The following is an 18,397-nucleotide window of genomic DNA, read 5'->3' as shown; positions in this document are numbered from 1 at the left end:
TATTACAGTGTTTTTAAATGTTAACTTATCAAAAAAATGTCAAATACATGAAGAGGAATGGGAGCCACACAAAAAGCCTCAAAGAGCTACTAGTTTATGGGCAATGTGTTTTATGCTAAACAGCTCTTGAGAAGATTTGTGGGTTCTAAAATTCAAAATTAACATGGTAGAAGCCAACATTTGATCTTCCCTGCCTGTTTCTTGGAAGTGAAAATATGATTAATTATATGAATCAGATACAAAGTAAGGCCTGTTAATAACAACTTTCCTTTTCCCTCCCTTAAGTGTACATGTATAGGAATTTCTCGAAAATGGTTAGCACTAGGCAGTTCAGGTGGAGGCTTAAATCTCATCCAGAAAGATTGTTGGAAACAGAGGCTTTTCCTCACTCATAAGGTAAGACTGAATTAAACTTGCAGCAACCTTAGTGTAAGAATAGATTGCAATAGGCAGGAACTGGAAAGGATGATTCAGAAAAACAACTTTGAAAGAAAACAAAATTTATTTTAGAAGCCTAATACAGTAGTCGTTGCTTAATTACTTATTGCTTAACAACTGTTCCTATTATGAAACACTCCCCTCCCCCAAATTACCTATGACTGGTCCTTGAAGTTATAATGCTCCCCTCCCCCATCACATTTCACATGCTTGGTAACCAGTTCACATTTACAATACTGTATATTTGGTTGCAGTTTATCATGGTCATGTGACCACTATTTATGCTGTTTTTGCTAGTTTTCAGCAAAAAACAAGTCCATTTGGGAGAATGGATTTGCTACCAGTATTACTTCTTCATTGATACTTCATTGAAGTATCTTCACTACTTCATTGATTTATAAAGCTCATGTATGAGTTTTTTGAGGGTTAAGAGATTGAAAAAATCCATTTAAAATCTTAGAGTTTAGATTACAAATAAGTAATACCAGCTATTATGATTGGAATAGATAATTTAAAAAATGTATGTGATGTGGGGCATCAGACATTGTGGAAACAATATGTTACCTAGGATAAGTCTGATCATTTTATCTTTTTATAGGAAGGTGCCATTTCCTGTGTTGCCTTTTGTTTATATGATGAGGATTATGTTGCTGTGGCTACCAGGTAACGACATGTTAATTGAATGATGTATGTACTGTCCATCATGTCATTTTGGCAAGGGAAGGTTTATTTCAGTGATGCAGGCAAGATGTTCATACAGTATATGTGTTGAGAAAAATGAAAGTGAAATGAATGTTAAAATTAGAGATGTCCAGTCTTTTTTCCAGGCTGCTCATCCATTTAACTAATACTCTTTTCACTAATAGTATATTTAGAACTTCAGATGCCCCACTGTCCTACCACTCATTTGTGTGCGTGGGATCAAGAATAAATATGTATACTATCAGCTTGTCTCGGTATCCAGAAACATTGGATGCTGTGATCAGTTCTGACTTGCAAAATATCACAAGTGGAATATTATGTTTTCTTCACCTTTTATACAAATAAGGGGAAAGACAAGGATGAAATACTTAAATTCAAGGGTCAAACCATGGTTTGTCAGAACAAGGCTAATATTATTTGTCCTTCAGAGTATTCTGTCTACAAATAACATTGTTTAGTAATTTTTTGTTGTTGTTGTAAGGGCTAACCTTCAGCTGGCAGTGGAAATGTTTGAAATGACTTCATTTTACAATTAACATTTGACTTCAGTTGTATCTTTTAATATCTATTGGATTTGATATTATAATGAATGTAATATAATGAATGAATGGTGGCTTACAAATAATAAATTTTATTTTTACAGTCAAGGCCTTGTTGTTGTATGGGAATTAAATCAAGAGCGTCGTGGGAAGCCAGAGAGGATTTATATCTCTTCTGAGCACAAAGGCAGAAAAGTAACAGCTCTTTGTTGGGATACTAATGCACTCCGTGTTTTTGCTGGTGATCATGTAGGGAAAGTGTCTGTGATCAAGATTAATTCCTCCAAACAAGGAAAGGTATATTTTCTTACTGAATTTTGAACATAAGAGCTAAGCATTAGCAAGTCTTAACAGTCAAGACTTCTGATCTCCAAGGTACCAATGTCTTTAAAGAAAGCACAAGCTGCAGCTTTGCGAGGTTAATGAGTTAATTTGTTGGATGGATCTCCCCTTTATTCTTCTCAGTTTCAAACCCAGGTCTGATGATAACTGCCAGGGTGAAATAGGTTGCTTCCATGATGAGGAAAGGAGGTCGTTTGTGAGTTGTGATATAATGGGAAACTCTGGTTTCTGGTAGACTTTTTGGTCCAAACTCATTGGAGCCAAATTTGACCGTTTGGATTTAAAAAAACCACACATAAAAATACATTTTGGGTCATTGTGGCATCCTTGTGGAGGATCCATTTGTATTCTGAATTGGGTAAGAAGATAATGTCAAAGGATGATGCAGATTTCAGTTCAAAGAAGAAGCTATCCTGCACTCATACTCTTTTTCCCCCAGTTCATATTAATATTTAGAAAAAAATTTTCACTGATCCTTAGATATTAATGATGTGCAGTTCCAGATATTTCAAGTGCAACATGAAATGTATCTAAAAAGATTAATTATATGTATGTTTTCTTTTGCTTTTGTTTTCATGAAAAATTTAAGTAATTTAATTTTGAAATTCCTGTTCTCTATGAATGGATTACTCAGACATGAAAAACATGAGTGTATTTTCATTTTTTTCCTATAGGCTGCTACTGCATTTGTGATGTTTCCCATTCATATTATAACTACGGTTGATTCTCGTGTGGTTCAGCTTGATTATCTAGATGGCAGATTGCTTATCTCTTCTCTTACACGCTCTTACTTATGTGACACGGAGAGGTAATTAAAATATTATTAATTACTGTCTGTAAATTTGATGCCATGCAGGTAATTTGCAAGGCACCTTTGAAAATAATACCTTGCACTTAGAAATAAGGGCATATAGTTTTGTCACACATGTAAAGGTAACATCAAATTATATGTGTTAGCTCAAGGATCTCAAACTCGGATTGTCATGAGTTCTACAGGAGGACTAGTTAATTAGCCTGAAAGCTACAACATGAAAGTCTTGCATACATTGAGGTAATAGTTGTAACTATATTGAAAATAAGTAATATAATAAACTATAAAATATAAGTTAAATACTTTAAATTGCAGAACAGAGCTGTAATATAGTTTATTGTGGCTACTCAGTTGGCAGCAATTTTTAATTAACTAGAACACATGATATAAATCTGCTTCTACTTTTCTTCTTGCTGAGTAGAGATCTTCCTTCATTTATTCCCTCTTTGTCAGGGAGAATCCTACCTTCTTCCACTGAGATATTTGCTTGCTTGCTTTCCTGTTTCTTGCTCACATTCTCAATTTGGGTGGCTAAATCCAGCCCTTCTTCTCCTTAGTTACCTTATCTTTTTCTCCAGTCTCACAGCTCATCTCCCCTGGCCAAACCTCATCTCTCTGCTGCCCTGTCAAGAGACTGGTGCCATTCCAGAAGCGGCACCTATGGCAGATCATGTGAATAATCATTTTATATGCTTAGCAACTGCCTAGCAACTGTGGCTGGTTTACCATTCCTAGAAAATTTAAAAACAATAGTACGAAACTAAAACAGCACAAGTTTTAAACAACAATAAAATAAATCCAGAAGAGAGCAGAAAGGAAGAAAGGGATATCATTTGTCTGGACAATGAACCAGATGTTTAAGGGCCTTCCAAGTGCTAGCAAGGTAGGAGCTGTTTGTATTGGGGGGGGGAGCTCCATTCTGGAGGGCAGGTGCTGCTATAGAAAAACAATTCTTCTGACATCCAAATGTGTGGCATTGTTTAATCAATGGAACCCAGAGTGTGCCAATCATGTCAAGATTGAACATGATACTATGGGAGACAGATGGTCCCTCAGGTGACTAGGCCATGTGCTATGTAGGGCTTTATAAGTAGTGACCAATATCTTGAATAGCACCTGAAAAGAAATAGTTCCTCCACATCCAAACTTTGAGTGTGGCTGTGGGTGGACTGCTCTGCATCTGGGAGTTTTATCAACTTTGGTCTTGGATGGTGTGTGATCAGCTTTTGCAACCTTCTGACAAGCAAAGCAGTGATTCCCTTAACAACTGTGGTAAGAAAGGTCATGAAATGGGGCAAAACCACTGTCTTGCTTAGAAAAAGAAATGTGGGGCTCAATTGTGGTTGTAAATTGAGGATTAGCTTTTTTACTTTAAAAGCACAGTTGAAATTGAAAATTTGCTCTTTACAATATTCCCAGAATACCGTCTAGTTTAGATAGCTAATTTCACAACCTCCTGATTTCTTTATGTTCAGTTATAATATTTTGAGTGTTAAAGCCTGTACATTTTATAACGTTGAAGTATGCTGATGTAGTAACTTTACTAACTTTATTTCCAAGAGTATCAGACAATTTACAAGGCTTTCTATTTATTTTACTTTGTCCTCACTCTGCGCAATCCAAGATAAAGTTTCATAAATAATTTGCTTTAGAGATTGTGCTCCAAAAGAGGGTAAATATAATAAAATTTAAGACTCACGTAAGCGTTGACTGCCTCATCCTTCAAATTCCCCAGAAGTCAAGCCAAGATAGCACAGACAAGTTCTGATATTGTTCCTGCAAGTTCTTTAATTTTCAGGAGTGGCTTTTGATACTATAGAAAAATGAAGGTCAGGGAAGGAGACAGGAAAACTTCGTTAACCTAAAGGACTTTCATTCTTCTGCTGTTGGGTTTAATTCCTTGTATTTTTTATAAGATAAACAAAAATAATAACATCTACTATATATACCTTAAAATATGGAGATGTGAATGCCTTTAAATCTTTGGGTTTTTTAAAATAGTGTTCAGTAAGTTTTCTTCTAAATTCTCAATGTTTTTTTTTAAATAGGGAAAAGTTTTGGAAGATTGGAAATAAGGAAAGAGATGGTGAATATGGAGCTTGTTTTTTTCCTGTTGGAAAGAGTGGGGCAAATCAACAGTCATTGATATATTGTGCACGGCCTGGTTCACGGATATGGGAAGTGAACTTTGAAGGGGAAGTGCTGAGTACACATCAGTTCAAACAGTTGTTGTCATCTCCACCTCTTCCTGTAATTACTATCAGGTATTGATTCTAATGCAACCATGGGATGCGTAGGCTTGAAATCTAGTGGGGTGTGTGCCAGGCTTGATTAATACTTGGAAAGATTTCATCAGCGTTCCAACATGTAAATTAAAGTGAGAAGCTGAAACAAAAACCTGAAGTTATTCGTGCAAATTCTGTCTATGACTTTGATGTAGTCATTCCAATGACATATATACAAGATCATGAAGATTATAAAACTATAAGCAGTACCAAATCTTCAGCTTGTTGTGATTTAACAAATTAATTCTGAAGCATAAAATAAAACTGATGCAATTAGTAGAGCTAAACCCTAACATACATAAATGTGCTTTTTTAAAAGGGAGGATCCAGAGTATAACGCTTCTGCGTGTTCTCCTCAGTCCTTGGCATTCCCCAAGCTGCTTTATTTAAGGTAAATATAAAGCAACATTTTTATTTTTATAAATTGGGATTTCTTAAATTTTTATTTGATTTATCTCTCTTGCTTATGTAAGAATTGTATTTATATGTCATTCATCTCCAAATATATTTTTTATTATTCCCAAAACAATGTGATGTTAAGAGATAGTGACACTTTACATATTAGTTTAATCCATGGTTTTCCTCCAGTGTTTATTGAATAAAGGAAAATTGGCTGGGTTTGCATGTTTGCAAACATGCAAGCTATTAATCATGGTTTATTTATTGGATTTTGTAATCCTGTCTTTACAAAATACAATAAATAAATCCTTTCACACAGCCAAAAGCCAAATAAAATCACCTTGTGGACTTGCAAGATATATGAACAGAGATAGTAATTGTTTAAAAATCATACTGTTTTCTTATCAGAATCAGATTTAATGGATTAATGTACTATGTAAGTGCCACATAATAAAGATTTAGAACTAAGTTGTTGTAGGAACAATTTCTGTGAATTTTTATGACTCAGAAACTTCTCCTCCTTTATTTGCAGTAAAAACATTTCTTGTCCTAACAAGTATGAGTGCAGTGTATTGTTTCTGTGTTGCAATCTTAAACAAGTGGCTTCTCACATTACATTTTTATCTTCTATGCTTGTTTATGTGAAAACAATTATTTTTAAATTTATTTTATTTAATTTTCTAATTTATAGAGCCTCATGAGAAAGTGACTCTGGGCTGCCTGTAACAATTATTTGAGTTGGGGAGGGGGAATTTGCAGATTAGAGGATGGGTGAGAACAAATCTTGGATAAGCCAGTTTTGCGGTTTGAGAGGAAAGAGTCTCTTTCCCTCCACCTGTTTCTAAGGAAGTGAATGCGTCTCATACAGTGGGGATGTTCCTCTTTTGAATAGTCAAAAATTAAGAATAGTATTGATGAAAAACAAACACAAAACATTTTGGCCACATACATTTTCTTTACAAGCATTCTGTTTCTTTACAGTGAGCACTGTATAATGACGTGGACAGAAAGAGGCATTTATATTTTCATTCCTCAGAATGTCCAAGTTCTCCTCTGGAGTGAAGTGAAAGGTAAATATAGAGAAAATTGCTTTTGAAACAATGCCAATGAAGTTTTAATATGCCCAAATATCCTCCTACAAAAGTTTTAAGCATTTATTGTATGACAAATCACAATTTAATACAACTCTGTTTGCTGTTATGACAGGGGAAAAACAACTCTGTGACCTTTGCAGCCTCTCTCTCAGTCATGTCTTTGTCATTACAGTCAGTCAGTATGCATTGTCCTGTGCCTGAGCCATTTTTTTCTCCCTCCTCCAGATTGCCTAAACACTATATCTTCCTGATCTGCTTTTCTCTTATGCACAGGAGTCCCTAAAATCTGCTAACCACAAAACACCTTAATTGATTAGAACTCTGACTGGCTCCCAGCTGTTTTCTGAAATTGAGGAGACCCTGATCAGTTTCACACCTTTTTCTTCGCCTCCTAAACCAGCTACATTGAGCTAGTAGGCAAACAGGCTTGCAACACATTCCTTTCTATTTGTGATTTGTGCCTGTTTACTTTACTTTCTTTAATCCCTTCCTTTCCAATGAATGTTAATACAAACATCAGTTCTTTTCTTGCTAATTATAGGGTGGGGTTTTGTCCTTTTACCTGGTTCCCTCGTGACTCAAATTCTAGGAACCTTCTCCACCGTTTGTGCCCACCCTGCTGTTTGGGTTCATATCCTTCTGATGCCGTCAGCCAAAAGAAAGCTGAAATAAAATCATAAGATGGTCACGGTCACATAATTTGTCACTTAGCGGCTGCTTTGCTTAATGATTAAGTTAATGACTTAACGATCACTAAAGGAGGACTACTATACCTATATTATGTCTTGTAAACTTGCATCCTAACAAATGTATGCAGACATGTATTGAAGGACTCAAGACTTAGTGATTTGCAGTTCTGATTTGAGCAGAGTAACAGTGATTGACTTATTGCTGGTGATGGTGGTGCTGCTGCTCTCCTTTTGCTTTCTCTTTTATTTATTTCCTTAAATTATAATTAATTATTGAATTACATAAAGGAGGTCCTCCCTTTAAGGAAAGAAAAAAGTCCAAATTCTGTGTTGAATAAATGAGATAGGCTAGATATCCCAGTAGAAAATTGTCTGTTTCTGACACAGAACAGATATGCTATCATCTTGTCCTTCACATTACCGTAAACAGAACATTTTTAAGAGAAGAGCAAATTTATTCTTAACTATGATGTATGTGCAGCATTTGAACCTGGTTTTGAACAAAAGTTTTGACTAAAGTTGTGATCTTTTTCTTTCTAGACATCTATGATATTGCAATATATAAAAATGAACTCTTCTGCTTACATACCAATGGAAAAGTCTCCCATCTCTCTCTTCTGACAATTGAAAAATGTGTGGAACGATTGCTTAGAAGAAGTTTTTGGACTCTTGCAGCCAAAATGTGCTGTCTTTTCCAGAATTCTATTGTTTTGTGTCGGGTAATAAATGTTTTTATTTAATGTTTTTATTCACTGTTTAATATATTCATTTTATTTAAAACAATTCTGATACCTTTTTTTTTAACCATACAAATTTATTGCTATGTTTTTAAAGTTAACTCATCTTAAGGTTTACAGCTGGCATGGTGGCTCAGCGATTAAAGTCACTGAACTTGTCAGCTGGAAAGCTGCCAGCCCAGGTTTGAGACCCGAGTGCCAAGTGATGGGGTGAACTCCCATTACTCGCTTCAGCTCCTGCACACCTAGCAGTTCGAAAGCATGCAAATGCAAGTAGATAAATAGGTACCACTTTGGTGAGAAGATAACAGCTTTCCATGTGCCTTGGCATATAGTCATGCTGGCTATATGACCAGCAATGAAATGTCTTTGGATAATACTGGCTCCCCCAACTAAGAAACAGAGGTGAACACCACCCTCTAGAGTCGGACACGACTGGACAGGGGAAACCTTTACCTTTTACCTTTAAGGTTTATAAGCTTGTTTTCCCTGTGTCTCCTTCAGACTCTGTAGGGCAGGGTGTCAAACTGGTGGCCTGCGGGCCAGCTGCATCACGCGCAGGCCATACCCACTCCGGCTCCACAAAGGCAAAAAACATTACTTCGCAATACATCATGTGACGTGATCGAATTTGACACCCGTGCCCTAGGGATTACAAGATCGTTTTGAACTATATGGGATGGGTATTTCCCAAGCATATAGTGGGTTATTTTTTAATACTTAGAATTTTACATCTTCATAAATTAAGATGATTTAAGATGGTTTGTGTTTGTTCAGTTCGTTATTCAATCTTTCTAATATCAATTTTTAGTAATGAAATTTTATTGTTTCTTTAATATCTTCAGCATCATTGTTTCCTCTATGTTAACTACCAATATAATTTTACTAAAAATCTATAATTTATGCTGGACAAGAACTCATATTTTCCTGACTTGTCAGGAGATTGCAAGGAGATTGCAAGTCCTAGTGCTGCCTTAAGCAATAGACCAAACTGGCTCTTGGAATTAAATTGGAATTATTAAACTATAACGTAATAATAAATATATTAAATAATTAAATCATAACTAATGATTTATTAATAATGACTATATAAAAATAATTATTAGAATAATGTATAATTAATGGCTGTGTAATATATTTCCCCAAATTTTAAACTCTGCTATAATTTTATAAAGCCTTGGTGTTTTTTTCCTCAGACATTTATTTTGTGCATTGTTAGGCAAGAAAGCTGCTTCCTGTAGATAAGCTGGAACATCTGAAGTCACAGTTGGATCTGTCAACAGAAACTGATCTCATTACTCAACTTGAAGAACTGATCTCAAAACTTGAGCCTTTAGATTCTGCATGCAGCAGCAGAAGAAGCAGTATTTCTTCACATGTAAGTATGTTCCAATACATTTTTTTCATTATATGTGTTACATTGGATATATTAGGAAGTTGTCAGATATAGTACGTATTACATTTTTTTAAAATTAAAACTAACATTTGGCTTTATGTTTTATCCCAAGATAAACTTGATTTGATAGAAAATTAGAGCATACTGAGAAATTCAGTATGTATTTTGCCTTTAATAAAAATTCTCTGGGAAATGAAGAGTTTTCCTTCTGCAAATAACCATTGCCATAATAGCACTAACAATGATTTGCTATATTTACATCATATATATAATATATGATGTATTATATGTGTTTGGGATAGTGATATATTCTTGTGCTGTAGAAATGAATACTAGCCCCATCTATACATTTCATTTACTTGGAAAGTTAAAAATGTAATTTTTCTTGTTAAAATCTATAGGCCCTTAATGCAATTTGGCTTTGATTTATCATAAAATAAATATTTTAATGTGCATTTAATTTTGTAAGAGCAAATACATAGTTTATATTGTGTTTTTATTTAACAGGAGAGTTTCAACATATTAGATTCTGGAATTTATCGTGTTATTAGTAGAAGAAACAGTCAGTCTGATGAAGATTCTTGTTCCTTACATAGCCAAACCTTATCAGAAGATGAAAGGCTGAAAGAATTTCACATACAACAAGAAGAAGAACAGCTTGAACAAGGTAATTTAAATGTTTGTTGGGTACTTTTATAAACATGCAGTTGGACATCCTTTGATTATTTGGAGAACACGGTTGCTCTAATTCCAATAATTTGGCATTATTTGGACTTTATAACATTGAATCAAGATAGGATTGCATTGATTTTTGAATACTAATTTCATATTAAGACTAAATAATAAAAATGACAGCATTCTATTCTATTTTCATAAGTGTTCACCCATATGTTTTGTCCCCTTTTCTTACTTAGCTATAAGTAATTCTGAATTTTAATGAGCTGTCAGAAGTTAACTGATTAGCTAATTAAGTAATCAACTTTGCTCCATTGTTCCAAAGCAGAATATGCTTTTTTTTCCATTTTGGCTTAGTGTGCTACATGAGTCTAGCCATTGTGGTTTGTAAATCACAATATGTGTGAATCTGGCCATTTAGGCTTATTAAAACATCATGGTTTAAAAATTTGACATGATAATCTTTATATACTTGATACATTTTAATATATTAGAATATCCACATTTGGGACAGTTTCCCTTTCTTATTAATACTCTATTGCTTTCATAAATAGGTCTATTATTTATTTTATATGGTGTAACAGATACAGCATTATTACATCTTAAAAAAGTCTTTGTTTTTATATTTATTCTGCTTCTTCTTGCTGGGAAATCCTTGTGAGGTCCAGCAGCCAGAATGTGTAGACTATTTACTATTTAGCCATGACAAATTAACGTTGCCCAGGACTGCACCATGAGGAGGCTAATCTACATTGCACCCCAGTAGATCTATGCAAAATTGGTAGATTGGTGAAGAACTCATTGATTCTGAAGAACTCTGGAATTTAATGTTCTTCTCTGGACCATGCTGAACAAGATTAATACACTGTAGAGTTGTATACATTGTTGGCAGAGGATTGTGTTACTCTACCATGGCCAAAAAGGAATCTAGTAGCATCTTGTTAGTTTAATAAACTTTATTAAAAGACATAAGCTTTCAGGAGCTGCACCTCACTTAAGCAACGGCATATTATATTGTGAATGACAGTTCACAAAAGCTGTTTTTTAATAAAAAATTGTTGGTCAGCTATCTTGTTGTATATGTTTGAGTTATTTGTCATTTGACAACCTTAAGTTGCTAAATAGAGTAAGATCACATTTAATTTGTATGCTGTGTTTTTTGAGCACTTTGTGGTAACATTGATAATATGTGGCTGCTTATATAATAAGTCAAGAGTCTGTAGGAATTCTGTAGCTTTCCCATCCAAGTAACAATTAGATATGACTCTGACTAACTTTCAAACCAAGATAAGGACAGATATGTGCTAACATCTTGTAAGCTATAATATATTTTAATTAATGTGAAAATTCACTGATAACTAAGTTTTGCATGTTTCTATATAAAATTATTCATACAAATTCATTTAGACCTGCTCCCTTATAAAAGGATAATGGAAATTGTTTCTATTTTTGTTTCAGTTGAACCTCTTCCTTTTAGAATATAAAAAGTCTTTTAATAATTGATGTGCAGATGGTATAAATTATAATATGAAGAAATTACGTTCCTGACATTTTTCATTGTGAGACACATAAAAATGAATGAATTCTATCAGAAAATCCTGTTGATTTTTTCCCATTACTGTTTGTCATATTCTAATCGTACCTTCCTGTGGGAAAGAAGTTTTGCAGATCTTCGGAGATTCAAAATGAATGACCTGTTTCCATAGTAATTTTAAAAAGTGGCAGTTGTGGCTGGATAATTTTTTAAAAATCTATTTCAATCTGAAAAAACTAATGGGGAATGTCATGTGGCCATTCCTAAACATTATAGGTAAATCACTTGACAAAATTCCTAAATGTTGTTTTATGTTATGACTTTTACATTTTAATTTTATTCATTAGACAGCATATCTCATGCTTCTCTGGTGGTGGACAATGTTCGGAATGAGACTTTTCTTCCATTCAGTATTCCATTGTCATTCCGTTCCCCATCTCCTCTCGTCTCCCTTCAAGCGGTTAAGGACAGGTAAAAATTGTGTGTCAATTTTTTTATCCATTACATCATTTTTTTTGTTTAGTTTAATTTAAACATAACATATTAATCCATATCTTTTTTCCCCCAAAGCTTTCACCTAGCTTTCAACTTGCCCCAAGCTAGCTACTGTGTTTCCCCGAAAATAAGACCGGGTCTTATATTAATTTTTGCTCCAAAAGACACATTAGGGCTTATTTTCCAGTTAGATCTTATTTTCGGGGAAATACAGTACTAAACGTGTTCGTCTGGCTGACAATCTTAAATGGGGCTTATTTTGGGGGCAGGGCTTATATTAGAAGCATCCTGAAAAATCATGCTAGGGCTTATCTTCCAGTCGACTTTTATTTTCAGGGAAACATGGTAATAGAGACTTAAGATTTCTTTTTAAAATGTCACAATGGTGGAATGAGCAATAGACTTCTCCAGGATGTATTTTGCTGATGAGTTTCGAGATATCACTAAGTAGTTAAAAGATCTTGCGCCTTTAGGAAATATAGGGTTTAGAATCAACATTGGCCACTTCCTTCATGAGAAGCTGCCTGTACTTTGTACCATTTTTTCTTTCTTCTGGCTTGGTTGTGACAAATTTAAATGGATCAACCCTGTCTTGAAACTCCATATAGTTTAGCTAGTTTTCTTTGAGACAACTTGTTTAGCTGGCAATAAGAGGAGTTCACACTCACACCATGTGCTTGCTAAGTATAGACTTTCCACTATCACCAATATTGTGATTAAAGGCTTCAAAAGAAAGAACTGTCCTAACTACAAGCACCTCAAGATTCTTAGAACAAGCTGCCAATGTTCTGTGGGCAGCACTAATTCAACATTCCTTCACCAGATTGTGAAAAAGTGGCACAAATTAGAGAAGTCTATGTGAGCTATATGGTATGAGTGAAGCAACTTCCTTTGTCACCAGCAAAGCAAATTGCCTTGAAGTACATGATCTTCTGCCACAAGGAGGCTGCATGGAGCCTTGTGACTAGACCCGTGATGGCGAACCTGTGGCACTTGTGGCACACGGAGCCATTTCTGCAGGCACGTGAGCCGTCGCCCTAGATCAGCTCCACCGCACGGGCGTGCACCTCCCGCCGGCCAGCTGATTTTCAGGTCTCTGCTGTGTATGCGGGAGACACGTGCACATGCCGATGCTGCTCTGCCCCTCCCAGGAGTCTCCATGTGGCCCATTTTGGATGCCAGGTAAGTACAGGGCTTGTGTGGAGGCTCTGGAGGGTGAAAAACGGACCTACCGGAAGTCTGGAAACAGGATGTTTCGGGCTTCCGGAGAGCCAGGGGAGGCCATTTTTGCCCTCCTGGAGGCTCCAGAAAAGCCTCTGGAGCTTCTGGAGCCTGGGGAGTGGCCAGCCAAGGAAAAAAAGGTTAGCCATCACTGGACTAGACTGACTTAGGAAGATCTGCTACTCCTGCTGAAGAAGGAGGAAGAGCACATCCTTTGAAAAAGGTACTTTACTCCTACCAAAAGCCCATCTGCCATTTTACGAATTTTGTAAAGTAACAAAAAAGAGGACCAAAAACATTAACTGTGCAAACCTCGAAGTGAGATTTGGTCTATGACAACTACAGATATGTGAACCTGCAGATAACAAGGCTGCAAGTAATATGTGCCCCTTTTCTCTGTTCATTTCCTGATATAATATTTTTGGCATGGGAAGTAGTCTCTCTATCCTTACCTAGATGGCTAATTTTATGAACAAAAGAACATTTTCTTGAATATAGAAGTTGTTTTAGAGGTAAGAACCTTTTATTTATGGAATAATACTTTTCTTTTTTACTGATATGTCTCTTAAGATACACTTCTTTTCTACTCTTTATTCTGTACTGCTCATCTTTCCTTTTTTACAGTGATTTTACTAAATGTTACAATTAAAAAGATAAAAACTAATACAAACTAAAAGAATAAAAAAAAAAAAACCGGAAAGTGCAGAAAACAAAAAAAGAAAAGAAAAATAAGAATATAGTAAAAGGAAAGAAAAAGGTATAAAGAAATGGCTTCCCCCTTCATTCAAAATTATAAACAATTTTATAGTAAGTTATCAACTTCTGTTAAAATACAACAAATGATCTTTTCTTTCCATACCTCATATATTATTTATAAACAATTTCTTAAAGCCTCATTGTTCAATCCTGATCAGCAAAAGTCCATTCAGGGTTACCAGAGATAACAGCTTGTCTGTTTTATTTGGTTATACTTTACAATCAACTCTATATTCCTCCTTTTACTTTCAACAGTCTTGATCTTTAATCCCTTCAAGTAAGGTTCTAAAATTTGAACCTTATTTCATTTTTTCTTTTTCTTTCCCTTCTCATACAATAATTGAACAAGTCTCCTTTGTAAATCCAGTACAGGAAACCTATCCGGCTCACTCTTTTGGTCTGTTATTTGTATATCCTTTTTAATTATTTAGACATCAACTAGTTTCATTTGTATATCTAGTGTAGTGTCTTTTTCCATATTATTCTTGTAGCCTTTCATTTTTAAATCCACCTTCAGATCAATCTCAGTCTTGTCCAGTAAAACTTGTTCCTCTTTCATAACATCTTTTAAACATAGTTCGTGTATAATGGCAGGCACTCTTAAAATTAAGTTCTGGGTCATAGTTATCCTTCTGTAATGTCCAGTGTTAAAAGTATTTTGTTCTATTCTGTATTAGTAAGTCAAATGGTCCCATCTAATATTCAACCTTCAAGATCCCATTTGATTGTTCTTTTTCTTTTAAAGGACTCAGAAATTTTCCATGGTAGGGATTCTTATAATTAATTTCAAAATGTTATTTCAAATCCACTTGGACCTTAAGCCTTTTTATAACTTTTCAAAATCAGTGTTCTAATAGCCCTTTTGCTGTTTATTCTAGAAAACAGAGAATGTTTTAAAGTTCTTAAACTTGTGCTTAAAACTTCTTTTACTAAGGATTGAAGGAAACTCATCTGGTGCTGTAAAACTGGCTGATCCAAAGCAATCAACAAGCAATTTCCAAAAGTGATTGGAAAAGGAAGTATGCAAAACCAATGTCCATAAAGGTTGTAACTATGGTTTGCGCAAAGTTGGCTATTTCCTCATCTCTCAGAGATCTAAATCAGCTGAAGACTGCTGCCTTGCAGTCTTCTTGCGAGGAGCAACTCTCTATAGCACTTAGGGGCAATTTCAATTTTCTTCTTGTCTTATTCTCAAGTAAGAATCAGTTCTTGGCCAATGATCCAAAAGAATATACCATAATATAAATATTAATGATAAAGGTAGAGGAAGCAGACCAAAACAAATAAATGCATTGTGATTGGTATTATACAGTGGTGAAATCTAAAATTTGTTACTACTGGTTCTGTGGGCATGGCTTGATGGTGTTGGGGTAATGTGACTGGGTGGGCGTGGCCAATTTTTAAAAAAACTTTTAAAACCATTTTTTCTACAACCTTTTCGGTGAAGAGGTTGTAAAAAAAAATGCTTTCAAAAGGCTCTGACGATTCCAGCTGAGTTGCCTGATCGGCAGAGGCTTTTTTTCTTTTAAATGCCTCTGACGATTAGGCAACTCAGCTTGGATCGTCAGATCCAAGGCTCTGACACGATCCAAGGCTTTCAAAAGGCTCTGACACGATCCAAGCTGAGTTGCCTGATCGTCAGAGGCATTTAAAAGAAAAAAAAGCCTCTGTTGGTCAGGCAACTCAGCTGGGATCGTCAGAGCCTTTTGAAAACATTTTTTCTACAATCTCTGAAGAGGTTTTTAAGCCTTTGACGATCCCAGCTGAGCCGCACGATCATCAGAGGCTTTTTTTAAAAACTTTTAAAAGGATTTTTTGGGCTGAAGAGGTGATAGAAAAAATGCTTCTAAAAGTAAAAAAAAAGCCTCTGATGATTGTGCGGCTCAGCTGGGCATGTGGGGGGAGAGCAGGGATTTTTGCTACCGGTTCTCTGAACCACCCGCCTCCATCGCTACCGGATCGGGCGATCCGGTCCGAACTGGGAGCGTTTCACCCCTGGTATTATATACAAACCACTTAGGAGCATGGAATCTAATCAGAAGAGCAAGTTGTACCATTTCCAAAGAAAAATGTTCCAGGAACAAATTCCATTACAGTATACCCAAAGCCTGACTAGTAAGGGCAGAAGAGACAGTCTTAATAGGAGAAGATGGCTATAAGAAAAACCAAAGATAAAAAGATTCGTCTGATCAGACCTTGATCTGCTAATGGCCAAATGATGCCAACGGGAAACTCACCAACAGGTTATCAATATTGTAGTACTTTTACTTGTATGAAGCGTAGTTCTCATGACTATTTAATAGAATTATCTTCCATACATTAAGACTTAAAGCTGGGTGAATTGCTAGTCACTGATTATGCAGAGCAAATGGTTCCTTTTATCTGTTCTGAACTTCCTATCATTTAGTTTCATGGAGTAATGCCCCACAGACATTCAAGACATTTCAGTTTAGTGATGGACAGAGGAAATGAGATCTTCCCCATGCACTAAAGCCTCCCAGAAGTTGACCTTGAAGGTCAGAGGGACCCCAATATGTTATGGATGTCAGAACTGCAGCAATGGAGGAACTAGAAGAATATGGTGATATTTCCTGATGGAAGTTCCTCTTTATTCATGTTTGCTATCTTTTGGATCTATTCTATTCAGTTAGAACAAACAGTTGAAACCACATAGGAAATGAATGTGACTTACAATTAAAATGAAACTAAAGTTTTATTACTTTTTTTTTTTTTTGCTCTAAATAGTGATATGCTGTTTTGAGGATGGTAACAAATTACTTTCAGGTTTTGCTGTGTTTTATTATTTATGCTGTTATTTGAAAAAAATGCTTTTTTACTGGTTGTAATAAAAGTGATATCTAATTACCCGCGTGTGTCTAAAATTACAGAATTTATTTTTTGATTTGCATACAGGGTATGTTCTTGAGCTCAGGCAATTATGGTTAATTCTTTTATTTCTGAAAGCTACAGTAAATGCACCAGCTGCTTTTTCTTTGAAAAGATAATCACCAACAATTATTTAGATCTAACTCTAGTATATGGAAGAAACTGCTGGTGACTTTTTTCCAAAGATGAGCAGCAGTTTCCCCCCCCCTCTCCTTTCAAGTAATCCTTACTGGATATTTTACACTCAGCAAATCCAGTCAGTGAAGTCTTTATGTTCTTCTATATGTCTAGTTGAGTATACAGTTCAGGCTTTGGAATAGTCCTGTCATGTCCAGTATTCATTCTCTCTATGCCCTCCAATCATATAGCTTTAAATCCTAAGAATAGTTCTGAAAACACTGAAATATTAATCACCACTATTTCATTTATAGATGGTAATACTGCTAATAGTGTATTTTTTTTTTAATTTTATTTATTTATTTTTTTTAATTTGATTTATATGCCGCCCTTCTCCGGAGACTCAGGGCGGCTTACAATGCATTAAGCAATAGTATGTTTATGTTTTAGATTAATACAGTGTACATCTATACGTACTGGCAACTTTTATGTATTTTAGAAAATATACATGTTTAACAAATCTATATGAGTGGTAGAGAAGTAGTGCACTTAATTCTGGCAGTTGTTGCCTGCAATATTCCATTTAATTTTGTTTGGTTCAGGCCCCCCCAAATGGTAAAATGTGAAATTACAATAAAATTGCAATTAGATTTAATAGACTAGATTTTAAGCAAGTTACTCAGAAATGAAATCATGAAAAGACTTAGTGGGTTTTATATCATAAATACGTTGGCCAGTATTTTAATTTTTCATAGTGGAGTTTCGACATTTTGTTAAATATTTAGATGAAACATAGTGTCATTTATCAAGGAATGCTAAGCATCTTAATTGTAGAACCAGCACTTTTTTCTGTATTTTGCTTTAATAATTGAAAATCGGATGATTCTTAGTGATTCAGAATCTATGCTAATACTTTCGTATTTACTTAACGGCCTATGAAAACAAATATGGTGTTAAAGATATCCACTTTCATTTAGCATTCTGCTCTTTCTGAGAATCATACCATTTTTACTTTGATTTTTAGTGTTTCTAGTTTTGTACGGAAAACCACAGAAAAGATTGAGAAAATTGGTACTCTTCATCTGAATCCTGATAGAATCAGACAAGATATTAAAGATGAAGAGCCACTCTCAGAAGTGCCTGCCAGATTAGAAGCTCAGCCTCTGGAAAAAGAGTGAGTCCCATTACATTTTACCCGGTGCCCAAACCTTTTTTTCTTTTGGTATGATAATGAATTAGGTAAACTACTGCTTTGTCAGTTAGCTATTGAGAACCTTGCTA

The 18,397-nt window shown here is 35.1% G+C and overlaps 1 protein-coding gene across 1 annotated transcript in view; it reads left to right on the top strand.

Moving 5' to 3' along the window:
• HPS5 (HPS5 biogenesis of lysosomal organelles complex 2 subunit 2) overlaps window positions 1-18,397 on the top strand; it is a 35,813-nt gene that overhangs the window by 3,888 nt on the left and 13,528 nt on the right. Inside the window, exons 3-14 of the mRNA XM_034416941.3 lie at window positions 286-396; window positions 1,037-1,101; window positions 1,784-1,976; window positions 2,696-2,829; window positions 4,881-5,096; window positions 5,437-5,508; window positions 6,498-6,586; window positions 7,840-8,018; window positions 9,256-9,414; window positions 9,940-10,099; window positions 11,989-12,112; window positions 18,141-18,290. Of these exons, the coding sequence (XP_034272832.2) occupies window positions 286-396; window positions 1,037-1,101; window positions 1,784-1,976; window positions 2,696-2,829; window positions 4,881-5,096; window positions 5,437-5,508; window positions 6,498-6,586; window positions 7,840-8,018; window positions 9,256-9,414; window positions 9,940-10,099; window positions 11,989-12,112; window positions 18,141-18,290 (1,652 nt within the window). The remainder of the gene's footprint in view (window positions 1-285; window positions 397-1,036; window positions 1,102-1,783; window positions 1,977-2,695; window positions 2,830-4,880; window positions 5,097-5,436; window positions 5,509-6,497; window positions 6,587-7,839; window positions 8,019-9,255; window positions 9,415-9,939; window positions 10,100-11,988; window positions 12,113-18,140; window positions 18,291-18,397) is intronic.

Source organism: Pantherophis guttatus, chromosome 1, assembly GCF_059756535.1.
Source record: "Pantherophis guttatus breed Tessera chromosome 1, ASM5975653v1, whole genome shotgun sequence".
Classification (NCBI taxonomy): Eukaryota; Metazoa; Chordata; class Lepidosauria; order Squamata; family Colubridae; genus Pantherophis; species Pantherophis guttatus.
This window is presented reverse-complemented; position numbering and strand designations above follow the sequence as displayed.